Source organism: Microchirus variegatus, assembly GCF_963457635.1.
Source record: "Microchirus variegatus genome assembly, chromosome: 1".
Classification (NCBI taxonomy): Eukaryota; Metazoa; Chordata; class Actinopteri; order Pleuronectiformes; family Soleidae; genus Microchirus; species Microchirus variegatus.
In genome coordinates this window covers 35935201-35962666 of record NC_139802.1, presented here as the reverse complement: position 1 = coordinate 35962666, position 27466 = coordinate 35935201, and the positions used below count along the sequence as shown (strand labels likewise).

The 27466-nt window shown below is 41.8% G+C and overlaps 1 protein-coding gene across 1 annotated transcript in view; it reads right to left on the bottom strand.

The window, feature by feature from the left end:
* The window catches only part of col27a1a (collagen, type XXVII, alpha 1a), a gene marked incomplete at both ends in the record, with an annotated part of 67683 nt that extends 53303 nt beyond the window's left edge, over nt 1-14380 (bottom strand). Inside the window, 3 exons of the mRNA XM_083900108.1 lie at nt 3572-5073; nt 10567-10637; nt 14328-14380. Of these exons, the coding sequence (XP_083756234.1) occupies nt 3572-5073; nt 10567-10637; nt 14328-14380 (1626 nt within the window). The remainder of the gene's footprint in view (nt 1-3571; nt 5074-10566; nt 10638-14327) is intronic.
* Between the last annotated feature and the right edge of the window lie 13086 nt (nt 14381-27466).

The window sequence follows — 27466 nt, the reverse complement described above, 5'->3', positions numbered from 1 at the left end:
GGAGAGGTGTGGAAAAACAGAACGCCTGTGGCTGCTTGAGCTCCATGACCTACCAGTATGTATCTGAATCTTGATGCAAATGCGTGTTAAAGAGTGTGTTGATGTTGAAAGATGGGGCAGTATTTTTATTGAGCACTTAAACTTGGAGATAATGCCTTATTATCTCCAATTCCTTATCCCTAATTTCTAACAGGGCTATACATTATAAGACACAAAGAACAATTTCTAAAACCACAAAACAATTCAAAACAACACCAATCCTCTCATACAAACACACAGCCAATAGACCGAAAGGTTACTGTATTTGTAGCTGCTACCTGTCTGTCGGCAGTCTGGTTTATATCACTGTGATGATTAGACCTGTCCCCCCCCCCCTTACCATTTCTTCCAGGGCGACCTCCAGGGTTGAGACCACCCCTATTGTTACAGGTGGTGTGCTCAGTGGAAGCCACAAGACCTGTCAACAATAACAACACATACCACTGGCCATCTTCACACCTCCACCCCGGTTTGACTCTCCTTCTTTACACTTGTCCGTTTGTTTATTGTCACTGTGCTTTCCTCTTCGCACCTGTCTATGACCTGTCCAAACCGGGTATTCACCAAATACAGGCCTGAGTGGTCATAGAAGAGTCCCATCCCAGTAAAAAAGAAATGTAATCATCCTTAGGATACATCAGTAATCACCTCCTCAGCTGACCTCGTCTGACTAGTGGAAGTCTCACCGTTTTTACCTAAATCAGTGCTAATATGATAATATTAACCCGCACAAAGCTTTTACAGCTTTGAGTCATTCAAACTCCTCTCTACTCTTATTTCTCTTTCTCCCTCTCTGTCACACACACACACAGGCTGTCAGTGGGCACATCTGTATAATCACACTTGATAAAAACATCTGATTATATGTGGTCACAGTAGACACTTCCAGAACACCTGGCATTAATAGTCCTGAACCGCGCAGTCTGGACATGATTGGATCAATAAAGCTGGATATCAAAACTTGGCCTTAACTGAGGCTTAAATGTTATTATTTATTTCAAAGAAATCAACATGCTGTCTGATGATGGAGGCTGTTTTCAGTTATGAGGATTAAGAGATTAAATATTGGACAATAATTATTCATCGAACGTCTTCCTGTGAAAGTTTAAAACAACAGTTTACAAACGCCCTCTGATCTTTTGTTAGTGTTAATTCTACATTCTGTTTAAAATCTTCATTCTAAATGTGGCAAACATATTTTCTCATGATCTTATTTTTTTTTCCCACCAGTACAAATCTATGTGAATACTGATGCCTAGATACACAAGAAACGTCGAAATCGGTGCAGTGCACTGCAGTTTTAATTAAGAATACCTCAAAATTCCAACTTTAACTTTCAGCTTTCACATGGAAAATCTAAATATATGAATGCAACCATGTGTGCAAATGAACAGATCACTAAGAAGGTCTACGAGGGAGCCAAAGGTGCTTAAACTGGGAACTGTGCTCCATGTGTTCCTGCACTGGATGTTTCTACTGGCAGCTTTTGCAAACCTGTCCCTGTGACATTCAGTAACTGATTGCTTAATGATTTGCTCTACGCAGCAGGAGTGATGCATGACAAGTTTTGCAGCAGGAACATCAGTGACACGTTGCACAAGCTTCTTATTTTCATATCTGTGATGTGTGTGTTTATAAGAGAGGGAGTGAGTGCAAGACTGTGCAGAGAGAGAGGGATAATGTCCTATTCTTGGACTGCAAGTCCTTTAATAGAAAGCAGAGAACATGTAATCAGATTTGTCATACCAATGGGACAAAAGCAAGCCACATGTTTTTCCAAACAGCACCTGTACATGTGTTAGCTCTTCAATTCAAATGACCTTCGTCATTCCATACATCCTTCTCTGTGATAAATTATAGGCTAGCACATGATATTGAGACTGTAAATCAAGCTTTGGTTCAGTATCTGGTGAGGACATCAGTTCAAAGCTAAATTAGCCAGCACTGCACACACATCATAGTCAGCAGTCCAGAGTGGCAAAGTCTAACCCACTATAAAGAAAAAAAGACTCATGTATCAAATGGCGCCTGTTCACATTTTACACAAAAACAACTTAATTACAAGGGTGCATTCAAATGCATATAACACGCAAAACATGCTGTAGAGGCCACATATGTAGGTGAAAAATGGTGACAGCGATTATTTATAGATGTCTTCTGTCAACACTCCCAAGTCCGTATGAAATACAAACTTGTTGTTCTGTGACCAAATGTGCGCACACATGTGAATGTGCATTTTTAAGTCCTGGCTGTGACATGGCTCTCAGAGAGCTACTAGAAGAATCACACAGTGCTCGATTGGATGAAATTTATACTCCGCCAAGTACAAGGTGAGTCATCAAAAGCCTCAAAGTGGATCTGAGGTCATAGCAGCCTCCAATAGGAAGATCTATTTTGATATTATTAGGTTGTATACGGGCATGTAGGTGACATTTCAAGCAACATATTGTCCATGTAATTAAAGCATTAAAATGTTGACTGGTATCATAGTGAAGTTTCCCCTAAAACAATCACCTATGATCTGGGAAACATGTGGTCAGTCAAGATGCTACTGAGACGCCTGCAGATGCTGAGTGTGAACTCAAAGCCATGGGAAAGGCTGACTATGGACCTCAGTGTTCCCACTTCCCCACTTAATATACTTTAGGCCTGCGCTTGCACTAGGAAGCTGAATGATGGTGTTTACTGACTGCTTTGACCCTTGACTTCGCTTTAAAGGAGGCCAACGTGACCTCCACTAGCCTCCTGTGAAAGAGGAATCTGGTGCCGAGACGGCAAGGCGTCAGACCTGACACGTCACACCCGGCCTGGAGGGTTATGGCAGAGGTGGTGGAAAGTAGAAAGGAGGATTTCAAACCTGTGTGGCAAAATGTATTTACCTAAATACATCTCCATGGTCTCTTACTTCCAGCCCGCAAGCACTAGATACTAACCTGGCAACAACCTGGTGTGTCTAAAAGATGTAGATCACTCACCTTCACCTATTTTCCAAATGTATACCATCAAACATACCACCCAGAATTGCTATCATTAGCAGCTGGTACATCATCTTATCACCTTGTCTCTTTTAACAGGACTATCTCTGTAAACTCAAAGTGCTTTGTGGCTCTATTCCAGAATATGCGTAACATAACATCTGTCTAACATTCAACATCTACAAAATATTACCCAGGCAACTGGCAGAATATATGCGGTATATGAGTTTATCAGCTCCTGAAATGATTTAATTCTCCTTTAGATTGTTAAGTGTTGGGTTGTTGTATATTGATGCTTCATTGACCCCATATACTGCAATACTGGTTCTTTATCTACACTGTATATATCACAATATAATTTTCTTCAATATCAATATCGCAAAGGTCTATGGTTAAACACGTTCAAGGGTTGGCTCTTATTGGAATAATATCTTGGGCTATATTGCCCAGCCTACAGTATTTGTGTATGCTGCTAATGTATTTGTTGTTTTACTTTTTCCTAACACATTCACACAAACACTCTCACATAACCAACCCAACAGACGAGAGTTTCTTACCGGTGGGCCTTTTTCTCCTTTCTCTCCAACAGGTCCAGCTAGCAGGGAGAACTGAGTGGGTGGCACCTCCCAGCTCTGGAAGCCATCAGTAGCAGGAGGTGTTACAGTGTTGAATGAAGGTCTGGTAGGTGGTGGGGTGACCGGAGCCTTGGTTGTTTTGACCTGCTTCGTTGGCTTGGTGACCTGTTTGGAAGTTGGCTTGGAGGTTTTGGTGACGGTACTTTTGGAGATTGTTGATTTTGAGGGGTTGACTTTGGATAATGTTGGTTTAGAGGGGACAACTTTGACAGAATTTGCTTTGGGTTTGAATGGAGTGGCTTTAGGATTGAGAACTGTCTTTTTGGCTGTGGTGGGCTGTGGTTTCTTTGGAACTGCATCTTGGTTTGACACAGCAGAGTTAGGTTTTGTCTTGGCGGGTTTGGTGCTGGTGGCGGCTGGAATAGTCGGCTTTTTCTTGTTGTCGTTTCTTGCAGTTGTCTTTTTGGGGCTATTATGAGGAGTTGGCTTTGGGGCAGTAGGCTTGGAGGGTTTCTGTTTTGAAGTTTTAAAAGTGGTGGGTCTTGGGGTTTGTGGTTTTGTGGGGGGTATTCTTGTCCTGAGTGGCGGTGTGACAGTTTGGGTCCTGGTGTTCAGAAGTGGGTAGGCTAAACCAAGCTGGACTGTGACTGGCATCTCAGTTACCAGCAGGGGTGTAGGAATTATCCCGGGAGTGGGCTTTATTTTTTGGGGGGAGGCCACAACTCTGACGGCTGAGGCAGCAGCGGCAACACTCTTGGCAAGGCTCAGCCTTGTGGGTTTCCTGACCTTTTCAGGGCTACTACGTTTAGGAGTAGCAGCTGTAGCTGTGACGTTTGCTTCTCGTGGTAGGATTGGCAGCAGGGGAGAAAGGTTAGGCCTATATGTGTCAGCTTCCCTGCACTGTTTCTTAATGTACTTGCAGTAGTTGTGAGCTGCCTGTGCAGAAGGGACCAGATCAAATTGGCAGATGGCTCCTTCAAAGTGTGCTGAGGCTTGTTGCTGACTTGTTCGCCCCAGCAGGAAGGAGCTCTGGAGCTCTGGAGCCAGTCCTTCATCACTGTCCCACCCAAAGTCTGCATGGACACTCTGCTCTCCGCAGGAGGCATATAGAGTCACTCTCCGTCCATTTATTCCAACTGCAAGCTGGTGCCACTGGCCATCATGTGGCTCATAAGGCAGTGCCACTGAGGTGTTCGGTCCCGTGTGAAGGACCAGATTTCCTGGAACAAGCTGCAGACCAAGAAGAAGCTTCCTGCGGTCTGACAGCAGACTGAAGAGGAAAGCACTGCTGATTCGATGCGAGCGCACACTCAGGACCAGTGCCAGGTTGGGCCAGACGGCTGCTGGGAAGAGTGAGCGTAGTGGAGCATCAATGTGCGCACGCTGGTTGATGATGATCCCTGATCTGAATGGAATGACCCCTGCTGGCACAGAGCGAGACGGCTTCTCTCCCTTAAGCCCCAACTTTTGGAGGATGTCCACATCTAGATGAAGGGGAGAGCAGTGTTAGAAAGGAACAAATGCTTGTTTATGAAGATCACACATCAGTGCAGTAGACAAAAAGTGTGTGCTCTCCTTAAACCTGGATAAATTAATTTTTGAGGTTTGTGGACCTCACATCACCCTTCTGACCATCACTTTTTTCCTGAGCCCTGATCATTCCTTTAATATTTTATCCAGTTCAATATGCAGCATTCTTTTCTCACGGGTACTGTATTTCCTACCAGATGGCTTTGGATATACATTATCCAGGACTTCCTCTTTCATAAATCTTTATGTGCATAAATGGGAAGGGGACATTTTCATCAAAGACAATAGCAGAGCAATCTGTTTTCCCAGTGGACATACCTACAAACAATACAGTATATATGAATGATGGCAATCATGTCGAGGCAAGTTATTAAACATCTTATCAAGATATCGAGACGAGAAAAAGGAAGAGGCTTTTTATCCATCTTTTGGCTGGATCAAAAACGTCCCATTAACAAATGAGGACAACACATGCATAGCAACACTATAGCCTTGCATCATGTCAGCAACAAAGAAAAGCATTTTGCAAAGAAATTGAGCCTTTTACACTGAAGAGTCAAGAGAGGGAAAAACTGATTTAATTTAAAACTGAAGCTGATATAAAGAAAAACAAATAAACTGCACACATTTTGAGGACACCAAACTGCTTCTGTATGCTGTTTATTGCAACCTTAGGCCATAATAAATGACTATGCATAGTTCCAGACAGACATAAAACTAGGCTCACAGCCATGGATCGTGGAATAGTCTTTGTCGGTTGGTTCAAACTATCGCTGTGGGTAGATGCTGCAGAGGTGTGGTGAATTTTGTTTCAAATGTCAATGGTTTGGACACTGGTGTCTCTCTCCAGCATGACACGTTGTGGCGTAAACTTGATTGTACGACTCTCGCAAAGGCTAAAACAGCTTTAAGCATGCAGACAACAAACATCCCCACATATGTTTATTGCTATGCCTGAAATTCTTTATGGACCAAAATGTAAGACTCATGTGGCCACACTTGAACCTTTTAACAGGGTAGTTTCAAAAGATTTTATAATCTTTACCTACTTTTTTTTTTTTTACCTAACTGTCTTTGTTCAGTTACATGCCATACTGTCATGGTTCTGCTTTTTCATCGACACACACTTGAACGTGGAAAGTTTGTTTCTTGCTTGTTATGCTGATTATCAAGGTGATATACATGCAACGGAGAGAAAATAATGCATGATATTCAAAGAACGTGCCAAGATTTTGCTTGTAATCGTGAAGGGGCTCAGTCAAGGTACCGAGAACACACTATCGGGTTAAAAGAACCTAATCCTTACTTGGCAATCATCTGGCCAACACAGTCCGTGTGAGGCAAAGAGAAGTTTTTACTGAGTTTGTGCATTTTGAACCACTAGGTGCAGCAGAGCTTAGGCTCTAAATGCTAATTTTTTATCAAAATTCCACACCAATAGGAAAATGTACAAGCTTGTTAACATGCGTTAAAGTATGCATGACGGAAAACTTTGCTGCATTGATGTCAAGGCAAGGCCTCTTTGTTTTATGGCTGTAGCAGATCGATGAATTAAAGGACATGGGCTTTTGTCTCCTCTCTGTCCTCATCGAGAAAGTGTGTTTTGGACAATCACTGCCAGTCAGCGCAACATGTCCCCGTCTCAAGTCTGAATAGAGTTTCTAAACTTTCAGCCAACTTTGACTCTCTGCAGAGCATTTCGGTCTCAGTCGTCCCAGTGTTTCTCGACATGACCTGTGATCTCAGACTTCGGACCCCTCACCATCTTCCTTTTGTCTCGGCTGACCTGTGACTGGCCTTGTTTAATGGGGACATGTGTGTAGAAGCCCTGCTCATGGAAAGACAGAGTACTGGACATGCAATGATGACGAGAAGACAAAAGTGGGAAGTATGAGGGGGGGAAAGGACAGATGGAAAGTCCTGACAGTTGCGAGAAGAGCTAGAGAGAGAGGACTTCAATAAGATGCTTGTCTTTCTATAACACAAGGCTTACTTCATTAGACCCACTGTCAGGGCGTCACACTTTGGAAATATATGACTGCACGGAAAGTTTTTCTTATACAACTGCTGAACAGGAACCCGATATCTGGCATAGCAATGGGACTAATGATTGGACCTGAGGGAGGAAATATCTCAGAATGTTCACATGTATATTTTGGTACTGGAATTATTGACTGCTAGTAATGCATAAGAGAAAACGTTTGATCAAACATTGATTTGATTTCAACATTGTGCTCCTGCAACAACCTATAAATCATTCATTTTTGGCATGGTGGAATATTACCTAAACGTAGCCGTGCCATAGCACCATTATAGTTTTTCATGCTCTGTGGACTGTAACACTTTCCCTCTTGCCCGCAAAATATCAGGGCTTCAAAAAAATATGCTGACGAAACAAGACCTGCATGAGGTTTGGTGGATACCCATCCACCCTGCACACCCTCTCTGTGTGGTCTCCTCTGCAGTGAGGGACAACAGGATTTGGCAGCGAAGCAGCGGGTGCATTACATGTACAAGTGAACTCTTCTGAACATAGACCGCCGTCTCCAAACTTCTTTATTTGAATACCACTTGCACTATCACGGAGTGTACATTAACCATATTTGGTTTTAGATTTAAAACACGACGTGTGGAGACGAACACACACACGGGCTAGTGTTTAACACATGGCTGAAGTCCATTGCCCCGCTCTGTGCCAAATAACTGAAGTAGGACAGAAAGAGTATCCACGGCTCTTCACTCTGAAATGTTATCCCCAGCAGACGATGAAGTCACCGATACAATCAAACACACTCCAATAATCCCTCTCGAACTAGCCAACACTATTCTAGTCTGCACTCAGCCTTTTATGATATTACTTCTACAAGAAAAATCATCCTTACAACAACACTCTCGCGAAGCGGACATTCTTGGTGTTCTCACACAATTTAAATCAGAGACTTGTTTTTGGCGTTCTTATGTATTTGGAAATAGATAAACACATAGAATGTGGGGTGAGAGATGGAGAATGTTGTATGTAGTTAAATGAGTTGCCTGCTGATAAATTACCAGGAAAAAAATATGATCTGAAACTGTGTTATCATACCCCAATGTGAAAGTATTAGAGTGTTTACCCTGCTGCGTACACTTCCTACTAAATACACCAAAACTGACCGTTTTTCAAAATAAAATAATCTGAGAGAGTGCCGTACAAACTGTGTACCAATGACCCTGAGAGCGATGCTTTGTAGAACACTGCTCCTATTGCAGGGTTGTCAGACAGAGCTAAATGCATCTTGGCACTCCTCTTGCCTGCTTCCTGTCTGATCCCAAAGGGTTGTGATGGTAGCGTGAGGAGCAAGGCTACTGTTTCAGGACCAAAATACTCTCGATCGATGTCCGTTAAAGTTTCACTGAGAGGAATTGTCTGTTGAAAAGTTCTTTGAGCACAAATGATGAACACCTTCAGTGCTTGCTTTACTGACATGCCGACTCAAGCACCAGCAGTCATTGTAGTCCTCGATATTGGTACCAGATTTGACTGACACCAAGTAGCTCAATCGGAGCCTGAAACCAGCTCAGCTGTTATAACAGTAGCCCCTTTCATTTCCATTTAGCGCAGGGAGTTTTGTCAAAGTGATATATTTTTCCAAGGTCTGTCGTGGGGAAGGAGGTGGTAAATGTAATAAACTGTCACATAAAATAACAGATGTGGGCTTTTACTGTACATAGCTTATAAGAGAGGCCATATAACAATAACAATTTGAATTGTTAAAAAGGTTTTAACCTTGTAGTAATTAACTGAGATGATAATGGGTTCTGCCTGCAGTCAGTTTTCAGTCACTGCACGTTGGGCCTATTGAACTCTGTGGCCCTGTCGGACTCAATCATAGTAACTAAAGGAGAGAAGGGGCCAAGTCACTGGACTGTAACTGTACTTTTCATCACTGGTCACAGACGCTGGCAAGATGCCTGGCAACACTGTACCAGTACAGGGGAGACAAAAACCATCAAAATATGTGCTTCATTACTCGGCCAACACTGCTCCTAATAACAGAATGGGAGTAGTTGTCACTAACACATTGGCATATAATGAGGTGGCACTACATTGTTTTTTTTAGCACAGCACTGTACTTTGGAACATGAAGCAACATTATCAGTGAAGATGAGTTTTTATTTGTCCAGTTGATGAACGTGGTTACGTTCGTAGGTATGTATATGTTGCACTGTCTTCTCTCATTGGAAGCTAAACAGGAAGTATACAGCCATTGTCCAGTGTGAAACATTAAGAAGTGAATATTAAGTGGAGCATATGGCGAGAAGGAAGGTTGCTGGTTGTGTGTGGAGTGTGCATCTTCTTCTTCTTCTTCGTGTGTGCATGGGTTTTGTCCAGGTTCTCTAGGTTCCTTCCACAAGTCCCCAAAAAAAATGGTTAAAGGTGCATTATGTAATTAATCTAAAGCAACCAGCCATAAAATCCTCCTAATATGTCAGGAATAATGTTCATATAACAAACTGAACTCACCAACAACAACAGTACAGCCAAAATATTTGCATAAAAAAACATCTTTTGCAGACCGCAAATCATGTTTATGTTTTGAAATCATGTTTTGGCATGTGGCGCCACCTATCGCCATCTACCAATCATTGCAGCCTGTAGAGCCTCAGCTGCCGAGCAACCACAGGTTGCCAGTTACATCTGAGCTACAATGGCGGAGAAAACGAAACCTAAAAGACCTCGGTATTTTGAATTTGAGTGTAGTAACCGTTTTTGGCCACATTCTTACATATGGCGCCTTTAATTGGTGACTCTAAATTGACTTTAGGTGTGAGCGTGTAGGCCCCACGATGGACTGTTGACCTGTCCAGGTATACCCTGCATTACGCCCTATGTCAACTGGGAGCAGGAGCTTCCTACACTTTGCTCAACAAAGAAGAAAAAGAAATCTGCAGTAATAGTGGAAAGAGTGAATTGTGCTGTTTTCAGGTACACAAAGGCCACCGTAGTTCCTGACACTTTTAGGAAAGGGAGAAGTCTCACCATTAGATGTCACTAATTCTTATATACTGGACTATGACAGAAACAGATATGGATTGTTATAAATGTAAAAATATTGATTGTTGTCGGAACAGAGACTATTCCATCCCCGTCTACACTGAAAAGCCCACAAGTCTATTCAGGGTTGTTTCTCTTTAAAACAGCTAACCATGTATGATCACTCCCTTGCTCATTCAACTTACTCAACAGCTGTTGTCATGACAACCGTCGGCCCAATTCCCATAGCAAAGTTTTTACGTAATTGGACTATGACCAAGCAGGCAAAAAATAACTCTAAAGTCCCCCAGTGCTCCCATATTTTTATTATTTTTTTTTTACATTTTTTCCCACTGATAAACATTTCAGCACAGAAGAGAGAGGTGAGAAAGTGAAGTGACTGAATAAAAGATGAGTGGAAGCCATGCCTTACCTTCAGAGTGTACTTGTGTAAGTCCCAGGTAACAAGTACAATATAATACGGTACAGAGCAATAGGGCTCTCCTGGGGGAAGAGAGGACAGGCCATTAGAAACAGACACAGCACTGACACAGCACTAAATCATGCAATAGCTGATGTTTAACAAAGTCATTTTGTACATTTTCTAACAGGATATGGTTAATATAAGATGTATAAGTCAAGTGTTTATTGTTTCTTTTTGTTAAATTGCAGATAGAACGCCTTGTTACAAAGTGGTAGCAGTCCTCTGAAGTACTTGAATTTGACCCAGGAACAGACAAAGCAGCTATGATTATGAAATCCATGGCATGTGTCTTACGCGTAAACACAGAGTGCGATTGCAAAATTGATGTTTTCAGTATGACTGGCGGACATGGAAAGGATCTGGAAATCACAGCTTTTGCATCCTGTCCCAAAACACAGATTCGAGAAAACCATATGCCTTGCAACTGATATGTGAATCAAAAATGGGAAGTGGATTCTGCAAAAGCACTTACAACTCAGAGCAGCTCTCTCCAAAACACAGACACAGACACACACACACACACACATACACACACAGAAGGAGAGCTTCAATTTGTGGCTTGTAAGACATAATACTACAGTAGACTTATCCATCAACCCTACTCTCCAAAAACCAACACACACACACGCACTAAACAAAAAGAAAATGGTCTCTCTCAACACCCTCACCACATCCAGGTGTGCAGTAAATCTATAAGGAGACTGATTGGCAAGTGGATGGAGCACTCAGTGGGGGACCGGGATCTGGTGACAGGCAGGGGAGCCACTGTTTACCACTGGAGACAATCTCCACACACACACATGGTCACACAAGTCAGGGGGGAGGAAATGTGTATAGCAGCTGTGGCTGGACAACCGCAGGGAAGGAGGCAGACACGGGCAAGGGCCAAAGGCATGAACTATACAGAAATGTGGGAAAGACTAACTATTGAGTAAACAAACATATTTACCTGCTCTATTCTGGGCAAAATATGAACATCCGGACAGGAAACAGTTGTTTTCTTTATCTATAAAAACTCCAGACACACTGCGATTGTGATTTTTGCTGACATATACAGTGATTGTACTGTGTTCTCGATTATAACAAAATGAAAAAAAAAAAAGATGTAAAGTGGGTTTCAAATTGATTTGAAGACGACTAGTGTGTGATCATATGTAAGTGGATGTGTGTTTGTGGTGTCTATGTCTCTTGCTCTCCTGGCTCTGCTTTTAAAAAAAAAAAAAAAAAAAATACAGCTAGATCAACCCCACACACACAGCTGGCTGTGGTTACTCAGGATGAGTGTGTCTGAGTCTGGGCATGGGTGTGTGTGTGAGACTGTGCGAAATCTCCCAGACGTTCCTGGCTGCAGTGCATTGCTTATCAGCTGAAGAGAGATCCACTTTTTTTAAAAAGATGAGTCATGAAAGCAGAGTTGTTGGATTTTTTTGTTGTTGTACTGCAGCAAATACTCATTCTGCCCTGTTTACATCTGTCAAAGCTGGATCACCTTTCAAGGGAAGCAGTGCCGTTTCATTTTTTTTTTTTTTTTTTTTTAAATGACCCATTGCTTGTTTAGATTTGCACTCAGGTGCCATTTAAGTGGCAGGGCATGATCATTTTCTTTGGATGAGTTAAAGCAGTGTTGAATTGTGCAGAGTGGACATTTAAATGAGTGGAACTGACTGTCTGGTTTTTATTTCATACTGAAACGTTAACGTATGAAACTCAGGGGGAATTCTGAATGAGTGGACAAAATACAGACTTGGTGGACATTACAACACTCCCTTAGTCACAATCTAACCTATTCACTGTGCTGTGGGTTACCAAACTCACATTTCAAAGACAGGATGGGGGGGGTCTCTGTACGGCTGATCTCTATCTATCTTTCTCTACTCATTAGCAGATATGTCTGCTATCAAAAAATGTGAAGTGAAGGACACTGTGTGACTGAGCAATAACAAATGGAGAGCGAGACAGAGACAGTCAAAGTGGATGTTTGTTAGTGTCTTCACGATGTCTGAGTAGCAAAGAAGTTCCACCACATGCCTCATTATATCATCCTTAGATTATAAACTGCGTGTTCCCTCCAGGCGAGTGAACTGTTGTGCATCTATAAAAAAAACTTGTTTTTTTGCCATCACATCTTTATGTCTTTCTCCCCCATTATCCAAACTTTGATTCTAACCTTTCAACCCCAAAAACCATCACCGCCCCCTCTCCACATTCAAACAGCAGTCTGTCTGCAGGCTAGTAGAAAAGAAAAAGAAAGAAAGAAGAAGAAACAGCCACTGAGAAGCCAGTAGATATTCTTTTTGCAAGCTTGGACAACTACTCACTGATTCCCTGAAAGGATTTCCCAAAGGTGATCCTACCCTGCCCCCTGACTGAGTGCACACACACACACACACACACACACACAGTGGAAAATTCCAAAGGGTGAACTGTTTCACCGCAATCAACTAATCTCTCACTTAAGACCGTTTGCTTCATGACCAGTTTCTGCTTTCACAAACACCAGCCTTGTTCTGACTATTGTTCTGTCCGAGAGGAGATTTAACTGAACTGTACCACTCCAAAAACAACAAAAACAAAGTATACATGCATATTAAAATGCCTGACTGAAAAGTGTCTGTTTGGCTGTGAATATCATTTAAGATCCAAGTACATCAGTGAGTACCTGGATGTTTAAAAAAAGAAAGAAGCAGGAGTCGGACATAAAGGGCGACACCATGTGGACATGTGGGGAATGATGCTCAGCTGACACATTACAGGTAGACATCTTATCACTGTTGATCCATGACTCCATTGGTGACTAAAAAGTCACCGATTATCTTTCTTAACGTGTGATTTCTGTACATATGTGTGTTTATTTGACACCATTTAGAAAAATATTGTTTTAATAGAAAAAGTTTGTCATTTAACTTCATTGATTACTGCATCATCCACTGTCTGCACTATTACCAATAACTCCAAATATTGATTTAATATAAGAATAACGCTTGCATGAGTGGGCGAACCAGCGAATGAATGAATGCATCACTGTCATACACTTGTGCAGCAGCTGGCTTGGCTTCATGCTGGAGCCAACTCGAAACCAAGGTCCATTTATTATCACGGCCCGATGAGTTTTTGACTGTCTGTGAGAATCTGTGCTGTAAACACGTTCAACATCTGGACTGTGTGTCACCATCACAGGGCAGATGTGTTCTCGTGCATTTCAGTTGATAAGTGGGTGATAAAGAGTTCTCCTCTTTAAAGAAGTGAAGTCATTTGTCTGAAGTTCATTTGAACTAACTAGGAAAGCACGGAGGATGCAGACAAACCTCTAATAAAAGCGCACAGGTGCGAATAATTGCATGTTCTGCATCATATGGGTCCGTTTTGTAAACACCACTTAGGGGTCTGCATCCTTTTAAGACTTCAAAACGCTTTAACGAACTAACATCATGTGCGTCTTGTGTAAAAAAAAATATAGACAAAAAAGTTTGCCATATAGCATTTTTTCTGCAATTTAATAAAGAATAATGTGTGTTTGGGTTACAAAAAAACAGTCCAGTCATCAAAACATGACAAATGGTGTAAATAAAGCGTATGCATCAGTGCTGGAGCCCATCCAGCCACAGGTACAACAGTGAACACGCACAGCTCCAACATCCTCTCCTCACCAGCGCGCACACACACACACACACACACACACACAAAAACAATCACAACAAACTGTCACTTACTTTGTGTCTAGATGAGAGGTTCTGCAATCTCTCCTTCGGGTGCCTAAATTCATTTGTATTCATTTGTCCTGGCAGTCAAAAACCTGATCCGTTAATCACAGCGTGACTCCTTTTTGCAAAGAGGGGCAGAAGACACCGGCGGCCGCTTTACGCATTTGACAAGCTCGTGATGAACTTCCAGAGGGAAAAAGTCACGTTGCGTTGCCTGTCAAGCCCGACATAAATTCCTCCTGGCAGGCTGGTTTGACAGAGAGTTTTCCGGTGCGATTGTCTGCCGATATTCCCTTGTGTTTCATTCATTTATGCCGATCCAGATCGAGGGCCGCGCAGCCAGCCGGAGAGAAAGCGGAGTTTTTTCAGGAGGGGGTGACGGAGTCAGGAGCGCTGGACTCATCCCTTTCCTTTTTAAATACTCTTTCTGTGGGTAAAGCGATGGTAAACGTACCGCACGCTCAGGTGTCGTGTTACAAAAAAAACCCAGCGGTTGTGTCGAGCAACTACACGCCTACTCCAAGGGGGTGGACCTCATGGATCCGACCCAAAAGCCCCCACGCTCTGCTCTCCACCAGATGAATGAACCCACGCTGACACGGACAGAAACAAGCAAACAGAGACACCTACAGCTGCTCCAGGGACGCTCCTCCGTTTGTCTGTGACCGTGCTCCATGGAGAGAGAGAGTGTGGAGTCAGAGACGTGAGGTCAGAGAGCTTATCAGCTCCATGACTGGTGTGTGTCTCACAATCATGTGGAGATAAAAGTCTGAAAATATGAAGGAGCTTTTTAAAAATGTTCTCAGTAAGCAAAAATACTGAAGGAGTAACACATACAGACTAATTACCCGGAAAGAGCGCACTCTTTTTGGAGCCAACCTATGAAGTAAGATGATAGATAGATAGATAGATAGATAGATAGATAGATAGATAGATAGATAGATAGATAGATAGAATGAAATAAAGTGTGAGAGTGTAGAAACAGATACATAGATAGATACACAGATAGATACACCCTTAGAAATAAAAGTAGAAGTAAGTTCTACTTAGTAAGCTAAGTAGAACCATATAAGGTTTTTCAGCTTGTCCTCATAGGAGAACCTTTATTTGTTTCCAGGTAGAACCTTTTTATAAAGGTCCCACCTGGAACCCTTTTGGAGGGTTCCACCAAGAACCCTTTAAAACCCTTTATTCAGGAAAGGGGTTTTCAGAAGCAAATGGTTCCAGGTAGAACCTCAGCCCTTGTAGAAGGACCCTTTTGGAACCCTTATTTCTAAGAGTAGATAGATAGATAGATAGATAGATAGATAGATAGATAGATAGATAGATAGATAGATAGATAGATAGATAGATAGATAGATAGATAGATAGATAGATAGATAGATAGATAGATAGATAGATAGATAGATAGATAGATAGATAGATAGATAGATAGATAGATATATAGATAGATAGATAGATAGATAGATAGATAGATAGTAACTGTTATTCAACAGTTTGATGGGGACAACTCTTCTTGTCCCCTGTGCTGCCGGTGTATACACACAAACGCTCCCTCAGACAGGTCTGATAGTTTTGCTGGATGCTGGAGCCTGCTTTCACGTAAAGGACGTAGCATGCAAATAATGTCACATTTTTTCTGTTTACAAAGACTTAACCGAATAATATCATCAAAGTTACTGCACTGCAGTCGCTTAAGTCAGATCCTATGAAATGGACAACAGTTCATATTCACTATTTAAAGCATGATTTGGATCACCAACACTATTGTTAGACAGTCTTAATAGGATGTTGTGACTGGCTGATATTGTGATTCTTCTAAAGAGGTTGGCCTTCAGCCTCTTTGACCAGTTTTGAATATGAGAGAACAGTGTGAATTAAGACAATGGAAACGGACCAGAGCACTGAATCAGCTCCTCTTACCTTAAGAGGGGTCGTGGAACTGGATCGTCGTCAGCGAGAATCCTCTCAAAGACCTGCACAGAGACACAATAGCCAGTAATTATCACCTGACATCTGGTCACGTTGTTTCATGAACATGTACTTTTAACACGGCGTCGAGAGACATCTTGTGTTCCTTTGAAAATACTTGGAAGAGGTGGTGGTTTACATAAGGACAGTAGAAAGTGTTTCCAGTGGAAATTGTTCACAGCGTGCGTCATCTGTGGACCGTCCGCTCCGATGGAAACAAAGTCATATTTTGCCGTTGAGGGTCTCGTCACTTTTTAACCTTTTTTTTTGTTAGATAATAATCTCAAAATGTGAGACTAAATTCTCTGCGTGGATAGTCCACATTAGTTGTAAGTGAGAAAATAGCTTCTAAATATGGTGAACTCATCCCTGATTTCACATTGTCAAATGAATAAACAGCTCTGTGTACATAACATCACTCACTGTCAATTCCTGATTTTACTATGACTCTGCATGTTAGTTAAAATGTCCAAAAATAAAAACAAAAAGAAATTCTAGGCCCCAACTCAGGGTGTGGAATTGGCTAAGCTAAATAAAGCCTCAGCCAATAATCTCCTCGATTATTTTCTAAATAGGAAATAACACTATTTTATTATCTTGTTTTTACTGTGATTATATCAATTTGAAGAGAATAAGTGGACAATTTCTTAAGTAGGAGGATTTTATCAACTAAACGCCACCTTAAACTCGATAAATCTAAATGAGTGTAGCCGAGCACGCTAGTAGACTGCTTGTTCAGATGAATGCTGGAGATGCTATAGTGACTCGCTCTGAGGCCTTAAAGGCTGAAAGGTCACTTTAAATGACACTCTTATTAGGACGTGTGTCAGCTTTGGTGATCTCTCTGTGTTTGGCCCTCAGGCCGTTGGTCAGCCAGCCCCACAGGCGGGTGCTAATGGACACAAATCATTAACATCCTCTTTACAGTCGCCTTCACACACTCTGTGCCTTGTGTTTCAGGGAAGGGTGCCACCCGTCCCTCCCATGTCCTTCCAATGAGCCACAGCGACTCTGCCCCCATCTCCCAAATTACAAACTCCGCGTTTGCTAGTGCGCTCACTGCCACCCCTTAAAGCTGCTTAATTATGGTCATTGGCACCATGTCTGAAAGCTCCCTTTATCCCCCCCCACGCTCCAGAAATAGGCCCTGCTGAAGCACACAGGCAGCCCAGATCAAACACTCCCCATAGGGAAGGGGTCATTACTGGTACTCAGGGCGGACACAGCCCAATGGGTGCTGGGCCACGCCTTGAGCCCAAATTGCAGGCCTGGGCCTAGTGAGGACACAAGACTGTTCTTTGATGAATGGAAAAAGTAATACAGCAACACAGGCTGTTTGCATATCAGTGTTTACAGTTTACTGTACATAAACAACCACTACAATGTCTTACGGACATTAACAAAACTGAGCATGAGGCTTGACTTTGTCTTAACATGTTCCTTATATATTCCATTTATCTGAATACTGCTTTACATGTTACATAAGGTAAGCCCCATGTCATGCTCTCCATTGGTCTCCAGGTCCAATAGAGCGTCTGTGACGTAGGTTTGGTCACCTGACTCTTTCTGCGTAGGTCAATGCGAATCCACATGGACAAATTCGCATTTACCTACAGTTTGAGTCAACGCGGACCGTGACTGTTGAACACTTTCTAGTTCAGTTGGCTGTGCACTATTGTTTGGGGACAACAAAAAAAGACTGTAGCCATGGAAACTTGCGACTAACCGCGGAAGTCCACTTGTACCCACGTATGTGCAACTCGGCACTCAAACAACAGAAGGAAACACAACTCGTCACTACTAAAATGTAACGTGAGATCGAGTGGAATGACGCGGACGTTCATAAAACGGACCATGAGCATGTACGCACATGCAGAAACACGAAGCAGCTCTCCACGGACTTGGACCACTGTAAGTACAGTAAGACCCCGCCCCAAGCAGTATGTGCTTCATTATCCATCCATCCATCATCTACCGCTTTATCCTCCACTGGAGGGTCGCTGTGCCTATCTCAGCTGACAGGGCAATAGGCGGGGTACACCCTGGACAGCTCCATCCATCACAGGGCCACATATAGAGACAAACAACCATTTACTCACACCTAATCCCCAAATCTGTATGTTTTTGGACTGTGGGAGGAAGCCGGAGAACCCGGAGAAAACCCATGCACACACGGGGAGAACATGCAAACTCCTTGCAGAAAGGCCCTTGTTCCAACCAGGGCTCGAACCCAGGGAACCCGGGTCTTCTTGCTGCAAAGGCGAGAGTGCTAACCACTATACCAACCGTGGGCCCCATGTCCTTCATAATGATAAATTAATAATGGAAAATATGTAAAATGATTCCATTTGCATTCACAACTGGGTAAACTTATGGCGTCGATGTTTTCACAGAGCGTGACGACATAAAATCATCAAACAAATAAATAGCTTCCAAAGACAGTCACCTCTGTGTAGGTGTGTTTTCATGCTGGGCAGTACCAGAGGTTACAGAGGTGATGGTGGTGTACCAGACAGTGCTGTCTCTCTCAGCTCCACTACACACAAGACCACTGTTCATACCAGGACTCTCTCTCTTTCTGTGTTTGAATGCACAAGAGCATATGTGTATATGTGGAGTGTCTCTGTGGTTTGTGTTTTTCCTTTACAGGTGGTTCTGTCCACTTGTTTGTGTTCCTGGCCTCCTCCCTGTGTATAGGGATGGTTTGGTGTTGCACACACGGAGGTGGAAAGTGGTTAAACAGTGCTTGTGTCTGCTCCGTGTTACTGTCTCTCAGTACAAATTAGGCGCCTCGCTCTCTTTTTCATTCTCTTTCTATTCCTGTTTGTCTTTAATCTGTGATACTCTGACTCCTCTATCTTCTTCCCCTTTTGTCCGCTGTCCTCGTCTCTCCACAGTTCCTTTAATCTCTACTCTTTTTGTCTGTCTTTTTCAGTCTCCCTGTCATGCTTTCACCACAAGCATTTCCAGCGCTGGCACAACAGAGACAAGCCACTCGAAAATAGTGCTTTCTCATATTATGCCACAATAACCTGCTCAGGGGGTGAGGGGGAAGACCTACTGAATGGCCTCTCTATGTGATGTTTTTGAATTAATTTCTGCAATGTTTTTTTTGTATTTATGTGGATTTTGGTGATGCAATTATGTTCATTTACTGTTATCTAAAATGAGTGGCTTTTATACAAGAAAAGAGGGAGGGTGAAGTACTTTTTTGGCGTTTTTACAATCCTACTGTAGCTCTCTATGCTGCACCTTATTTTGAATCTTAGTAGAAATCACAGCGATAACTTAATGTTAGAAAGTTTATTTTTCTTCTCTTAACATTTATTTTTCCATCAATATATGGTGTAAAAGTTGACATTTGTTTGTTTAAATTGGCCTCAACTGATTTTTCTGGCCACTTGGGGGCAGCAGAAAAAGGTTGTCAACTCAGCATTTAATTATCATCAGCTTTTAAGCCAATATTTTAGATTTTGTTTGCAAATGCTTTTACACGTCCAGCTTGAATGGAGCCACACTATCATGATTTAGAGCTGGGTTCCTGTCCGGTTGATGAATGCACGTCCAGCGCTCATGGAGATGCCATATAAAGACACAGCTGCAATTTTTTGAGTTAACGTACAAGCACAAACTTGAGTTTGGCGTTGGGATTAAAGTCCAGAATCAGTGTCTGTGTGAAAGGGAGATCCTGCATGTTTTATATACTGTGAATCACCCCTGGAGTGGAACTATGCCAGCTTGTTTGAGTCAATGTAAACAAGAAAGGGCAGCGTAAGGAGACGCGTTCTTAACGCAAGTATAGTAAAAACTCTGTATACATACAAGTGGCTTGTGAGAGTGAACCAAGATGTGGTCCCAAAAGCTTAACAGTGAGCTCACAAAAAAAAACTACATTTCGCCAGGGGAAAAGTTTAACAATTATACTCTCAAGATTTATCACTACCACTTTAAATTCTTTGTGCACTTTTGGGTATCAAAAGCTAAATTGATGGCCACTTCCTTCAGTCATTTTTCTGTTTTTCTTTGAGAAATTGTAGGGAGGTTGCAGATTTTCTTTTTTTTCTAATTCAAGGTCAAAAGCTCTTCATCCAACTCTGCTAATTTCAGCAACGTCCTGTACACTTTTCTATGAGGATCCTGTGGCAGTCAAGGTTAGTTCGCCTGCATGACTTGCAATATGCCGATGAAGAGCAGACGGCTTTGGTGCTGTATAGATTTTTGCCTCTTTTCATTCCTGACACATTTTTTGGCAGCCAGCGTGTATTGACACAAGACCAACTTGGCACCATCAGAAAGGAGCAGCACACTAGGAAGTTAGTCCACACCTGTGTGAGTATGAGCACAGACGATACCTTGTATATACTGTAAGAGTGTGCACAGGTATGCAGGGTCGTCGATGTGTACGTGAGAAAGCAATTGGCTGTATCGAGCGCTGTGAAATTCCACCGTGAAGCTCCTCCCTCCATAAACACTGGACTCCGACAGCATGTACAGTAGGAGAAAAAACGCTCGTTTTAAATTCCTGGCAAGTTCTGATTCAACTCACAGTATTATGAAATTGCACCTTAATGTCCAATTCATCACCCCAGTAAATCTAAATTCAATTTCCGATTTCATTGCTTATCATCCGTCAAACAGAGTTCATTCTTATTCTGGACACACGACTCTGTATTGGGTTTAGACTGGGCCACCAGAGACCAGGGTAGCCTAAGTGGAAACAGCAGGGTCTAGTGAAACCTGCCCTCGCTGGCATAAAATCAGTGTCCAGATTCCAATGATGCCTGCTGTAAAAGGACTTCATTATGCTCTCAGAATATGGACTAGACAAATATTTGGCTTGGTCATTATGATGCTGTATCCACTCCCACCGTGGAACCAGTTCCTACACCAGGCTCAGTGTTTCTGCATCATGGGGATGTTCTGCCCCCCCTCCCAATCAGCGTCTCTCTGTCTCCTTCCTGATACAAGCCAAAAAAGGGGAGGGAAAAAAAAGGAAAACCAAGCTGTGCCAGAAATACAATTTTTCCATAAAAGAAAAATATCAAAGAAGAAACTGGTAGAAGACGAGTAAGTGAAATAAAGGAATAAAATGTATTCACTGACAGAACAGCTCTTTTGTTGCCTCGATGACCTTAAAGTGCTAAATCCAATACAGAAATGTAATATATGTATATACATTTAAATTACATATTTGATATATATGGACATTACATCATAATAATATGTAATATTTCTATTTCAATATGGGTACTTCTAACTGCATAAGTGACACACCCATTCACACGCTGCCATTTGGGATTGAGTCTCTCGCTGAAGGACACACAGCCTAGACAAGCTAGGGATTGAACCACTGACCTTCCAGTTACCTCCAAGAAGACATGGAACAAGACAGGTGCTAATCATTGGGCTGTTTTGTGGTAAAGTTCCCTTCAGCCTTCCAATTAGCCTGTTACTCATCTGACTACATCATCCTGACATCACTCAGAAGTGGTCAGGAATCCAGGCCAACTTTATTTGTAAAGCACTTTAAAACAACCACAGTGGACCACAGTGCTGTACAGAATAATAAATAAAAGACACAATAAATAATAAGGCATAAAAGCTCCCATGAGGCAATAAGATGCAAGTGAATAAATTAAAGACATAAAAACGTGGATAAAAGAAACAGCCAAACAATCAACAACAATAAAAACAGATCAAGGAAAAAAGAAAACAAAAGAAGAGAGAGGCAGATCATTCCACTCTATTTCGTGGCAAGTCCATTTAGGGAGTGCCAGTCTGAGGACAAGCGATGGAGAACCAACTAACTTCTGCATAAAATGCATACAGTACCGTATTTTCCGCACTATAAGGCGCACCTGATTATAAGGCGCATCTTCAATGAATGTCCTATTTTAGAACTGTTTTCATATATAGGGCGCACCGGACTATAAGGCGCATAGAATAGAAGATATTGCAGTCAAATGTTTGACTGGGGTTGCGTTATGCATCCACTAGATGGAGCTGTGCTAAAGGGAATGTCAACAAAACAGATAAAGTCAAACTTTACCAATTGATCCATATATAAGGCGCTCCGGATTATAAGGCGCACTGTCGTTTTTTGAGAAAATTAAAGGCTTTTAAGTGCGCCTTATAGTGCAGAAAATACGGTAATCCATCTGAGATGTGACAGGCATAAGTGGCTTTATTTTGGTTGGCTATCTCAATTGAAAAAATAGTTTGATTAAGATCTGAGTCTATTTTAACTCCCAGGCTCGTCATGGTTGGCTTAATATATTGAACCAAGGGACCCAGATCTACATTAGGTGTCCCAGTGGTACCACCAAAGACCATCACTTTTTTTTTTTCCATTCAATTAAAAAACGTTAAGAACCATCCAAGCCTTTATGTTGTCAAGAAACCTAAGAAATAGCTTTTGATATAGAAATATGGATACATATAGAGCCAAGTGGGAGCAGATAGAGAGAGAAGAGGGCCTAAAACTGAGCCCTGAGGAACCCCACTAATGGCCACTATCCATACCTCTCCACAGAGATGGTCTTCAGACCTGGTATTACCATCCATCCTTACTGGTCTAATCAAGTCCAACTGTTCTCACCTCACATTAAATATGTCCTGGACGCATCTCTTTTGACCATGTATGATCAGCTCTGGTGTCCCTGCATTTTATTCAAATACATGGATATCATGATTTGTTTTTTTTAACAAGCTTGACTCTACAGATGTGTCTGAGTATGTTTGTATATGTATGTGAATGTAAGTGAATGCGAGAGATAGAAAAAAGAGACAAGGAGCTTGAGTTAATCAAAGCTCTACTATCACTGCTGTAACATAAAATATTGTATCTATAAGAAAAAAGTAAATAAATCATCTATAGATATTGCTGTTAATATTGTGGCGGGGTCTGCAAATAATTTAACCTTTCAGTGTGATTAGTGTAAAAACCGGAAACTGCTGCAGGTCAGACAACCTCAACTGAAGAAGCAGTCTCTAATCGTAGGATGGGTTGCTTCCTCATGAAATGAGGCTATAGGCAAACAACCCTGAATGTGGTTTCTGTGATCAGATCTGAGGATGCATTCAGGGCGGATTAGGAGTGGTCAGACCTTCAAAACATGCCTGTGATTGGATAACTCAGGATGAATGTTAATACCAGGACTAAACCAAGTCGAACTCTCACACAGACGTCTACCTGTCAAAGAGCATACGTCTACTGCCTGCAGCAGAACTGTCTGTGGTCTGGTTCACCCATTCATCTTCATACAGGTGATGCTTAGTTTACTACCAGAAATTAAGATTAGAAAAACCCAGCCACTGGGGACCACATCCATTCCTAATGCCGGTCCCAAGACCGGATAAAAGGAGGAGGTTTGTGTCAGGAAGGGCATCCGGAGTAAAACCTTTGCCAAATCAAATATGGGGATCACTGAAGCCGCTGTGGCTACCCTTAAAGGCAGAAGCTGACAGAAATATGGAACATATGTCATATGTAATTAACACCATTGAAACTTCCTGTGATTCCAGTTTCCTGTGATTTCCAGTCTCATAACCCACTGTTTCTATTTCTCTCTGGGTGTGTGGGGCTCATTGGTGCAGGATCGGTTTTGAAGCACATGCTGCCAAAACGTGGCTGGAGATGAAGCAGATGCTGCACCCATGATGCCTTATGGTTGCAAAAAATGTTTACCAAACTACAGATTGCACTGGGAGATTCTCTCCGAACATGTTGGATTTTGGACTTGAAGACTCACTGAACCTCATGTGTGAACCCACATCCTTAAAACCTCATCAAATCATTCTTCGAACTCATATTTGGTCAGAAACCCTGATCTCCATTTTTTATGACTGTCATCTGTGTGCTGAACTTGAACTTCTCCCAAAAGTTTATCAGAAGTTTAGAGAAAATTCTCCAATTTACATGCACAGGTTAATGGATCTAAGGCCGTAGTCTGACTAACACAGTATAGAGTCCAAGTATACATGTGGAGGAGAAAATCAATTTTTCGAACAGCGAACGGCAAGATGGATCGTGCTGTGGTTCTGTATGTTTTGTATCTGCTGTACTTGTCAATCGTGATACAAATTAGATCAAGCATGACTCCAAACAAAGCCGCCACTGTATAATTTCTGACCACAGTACTGCAGTTTATACGTCGCCTGGGGAGGAAATGTGGGTGCATGTATGAGCAGAATTTCAAGTTCGATTCTTGTCCGACTAAGCGTATCAGAAGTATTGGGACTATGAATCGCATTATCCAGATATGTTAGTCCGACTAAGACTAGCTTGATTTTAATTGGACTAATGTGTTAACATGACATTAAGAAAACCAAATTATTGTCTTAGTCCGACTAAAATTGGACTTTTAACATGCACGCACTGACTTGATGGTTGATTGTACAACTCACATCTTGAGAGAGTTGTAAAAAGACATTTTAGGTTGAAACTAAGACTTCAGAGTGGCCTTTAAGCAAAAACCTTAAGCTAAGCTTAATCCTCTTGAACACTAGTGCATATAACAAGCAGGATGGGGACTGCCAATTGCCCAGTTTCCCATGATTGGCCATTTGTGATGGACAACATTTTTTATGCATGCAGCCACTCTGAACATAAAAAACATGTTGTGGGTGTGTGCATTTTTGAGTGTCCACCATTAACAGCCCGTAAAGTAAAACTGTTCCGTACCAATGCCTGGGCCTGTGCCCAGGAATAATTTTCAGATGGTTTTGATAGTGGAATATTGTCCGACTCGCTGTGGCGACAGCAGCAACAGGAAATTGCCAACTTTCCTTATATCCACCAGCCCATAGACCATATGACACTGCGTCCTGTCCACATCTTCTGGACGCAAGCCATTGTCATTTTCATGGCCAAAGTTTTATTTTATTGATGAGACACCAACTTTGAGTCTAAGATGTGGCACATGTTGTTTCTCTCAGTGCAGAACTAACGGCATGTCTAGTATCTAATAGGTTTAAAACTGTAGTACGTAACTTTTAAAGACAAACAAATGTCCACTACGTTCAAACCATTGTCAAATGAGTTCTCACAGTACAAATGAAGTCTATCAGCTCCAAAACAACTTGTTGTGTGTTTCTCATTATAATGGGGTTTATGATTAGGAAGTGATTTATGATTCATGTCTATACCAACGAATACAACTACATAAAGTAAGATGGCTGTAAATAGGTTAGAGTTTGACTGAAAACACAAAGAAAGGACAGATGTGCCTTTTCCCTGCCCAGTTCCACAATGCCGCTGTACACAGCATACAAATAATGTCACGTTCTTTCTGTTCATAAAGACCAAACAGAGGCAGGATAATCCCCAAAAGTTACACACTGCAGTTTAAAGGACAAAAGGTTTCCCATGGATTAACTGTAAGTCCCCAGTTTAACCTTCCTCATTGACCCCATTACATATATAAATTGGATAATGTATCAACCCAGCCTCCATCTAAGTAGGACACGAAAGAGATTGAACTGATTTAGGGTCCATTCATCTGAGGTAAAGCCTCACAGTGGGCAGGTCCTGCGTCCATGTGCTGCAGAGCGATCCAAAATACCTATTTGAGCTTATTTGGACAAATGTCATGTCCAACATAGCAGTAACGGTAGAGGAGATAGGCAGAATTATAATTATACTGCCAATCCACTATTTTTCCCCATTCTCTTCCTCTTTCTGCTGGTTCTCCTTTACTTCTGTGACAGTAACCGCTACCTCTTTTTTTTGAGGGGTGGGTTGTGAGAGGAAAGAGAGGGAAAACTTTCTCTTTTTCTTTCTTTTTAAAAGTCCACCAAAACCCCCTCTGCAAAAGCCCTCGGGCTTTATAATAAACATTTCATTTCCTCTGGCAAACTATAGAAAGGCTTATGCTAAAGAGCAGGAATTGCAAGTGAACAGCTGCATCAAAGCTTTTCTTTGGACATTGCATAAGACATGTACAGTAGAACTGCTTTACTTTAAAAAAGAAATAGCATTTTATATTCAAAGACCCCTATGAATTGCCTATCATGATAGCTAAAAGAGATGGTGACAGTACTGCCAATTACAATTTACAGCAAAAAAAACCCCTCAAATCTCATGTTTTATGTCATTTTTCAACTCAGATAAATAAAATTGTCAGAAACATTAAGCAAAACTGTTTCTCACCAAACTGTTGAAGTGTTGACAAGTTACATCTTTTGACATTTCTTCCTCAAAACCCTTTCAGATGACCTTTTGCAAAACCGTTTTTGTCTGTTATTAAACATTATTACAGAGTTTAGTTGATTGATGGTACTTTTTGGATACTGTAAGTTTTTGAATCTGGAACTCTGTACACAGCAAAGCCAAGCCGCAGCTCCCACAGTGGTGGAGAAGAAGACCACACTGATTTTTGAATCTGTCCTTTTAGATGCAAACTCCGAGCACTTTGAAGTGCTTGGTGAGAGAAACCTTGCACGCTGCTTTTTCCCATTCATCCTCCATCATCTTGTTACCGAGAACCTCCCTCCATCTGTTTGAAAAATATTAAGGAAGCCACCCCATCCCACAAACATGCTCCTTGCTGAACTTAATGATCCTAAATTGTAACTTTGGAGCATATATAAAAATAGCAAGAAAAGTTTCCCATAAAAATCAAAAAATCAAAGCTCTGGTGAAAAGGAAATGGTACAAATTTACAAAAGCCAAACATGGGTAAATGTAGAACAAAGCCACCTTGTAAGCTATAGCCATTTTGTCTGCCTGAGATTCTACAAGTAGTTTTTTCCCTTCTTACTTTAAAATATTCATTTGGCAAATGTGTGCCTGCTGTTTTTGGCCTTTTTGTGCCCTGTGACGTTCATGCATGGTGCAGTGGGAGTGGGTGGTGCATCAGATGCAACAAAGTGGGATGTTGTATTATATATGTATATGTGTGTACCACATTCAGTCAATTATGTTTAATAAAGCAGTGAAAACTGTGGGTCAACTCAAGGACATTTCAGCGGTTTCTCCTACTTAGTGCGAGGCTGCCTGTCACAGATCGTCACACCCAGCACATTACCATTTCCTCCCTAGCCAAAACAAATATGTGTAATTATTATACTTACTTTTCCTGCATTTATACCTGCAGTATACTTAGGTAATTGCACTCAATTCAAAAGGCTGCTTTACCAAAAACCTGATTACGCCCAGAGTGAACTACTGCTGAATT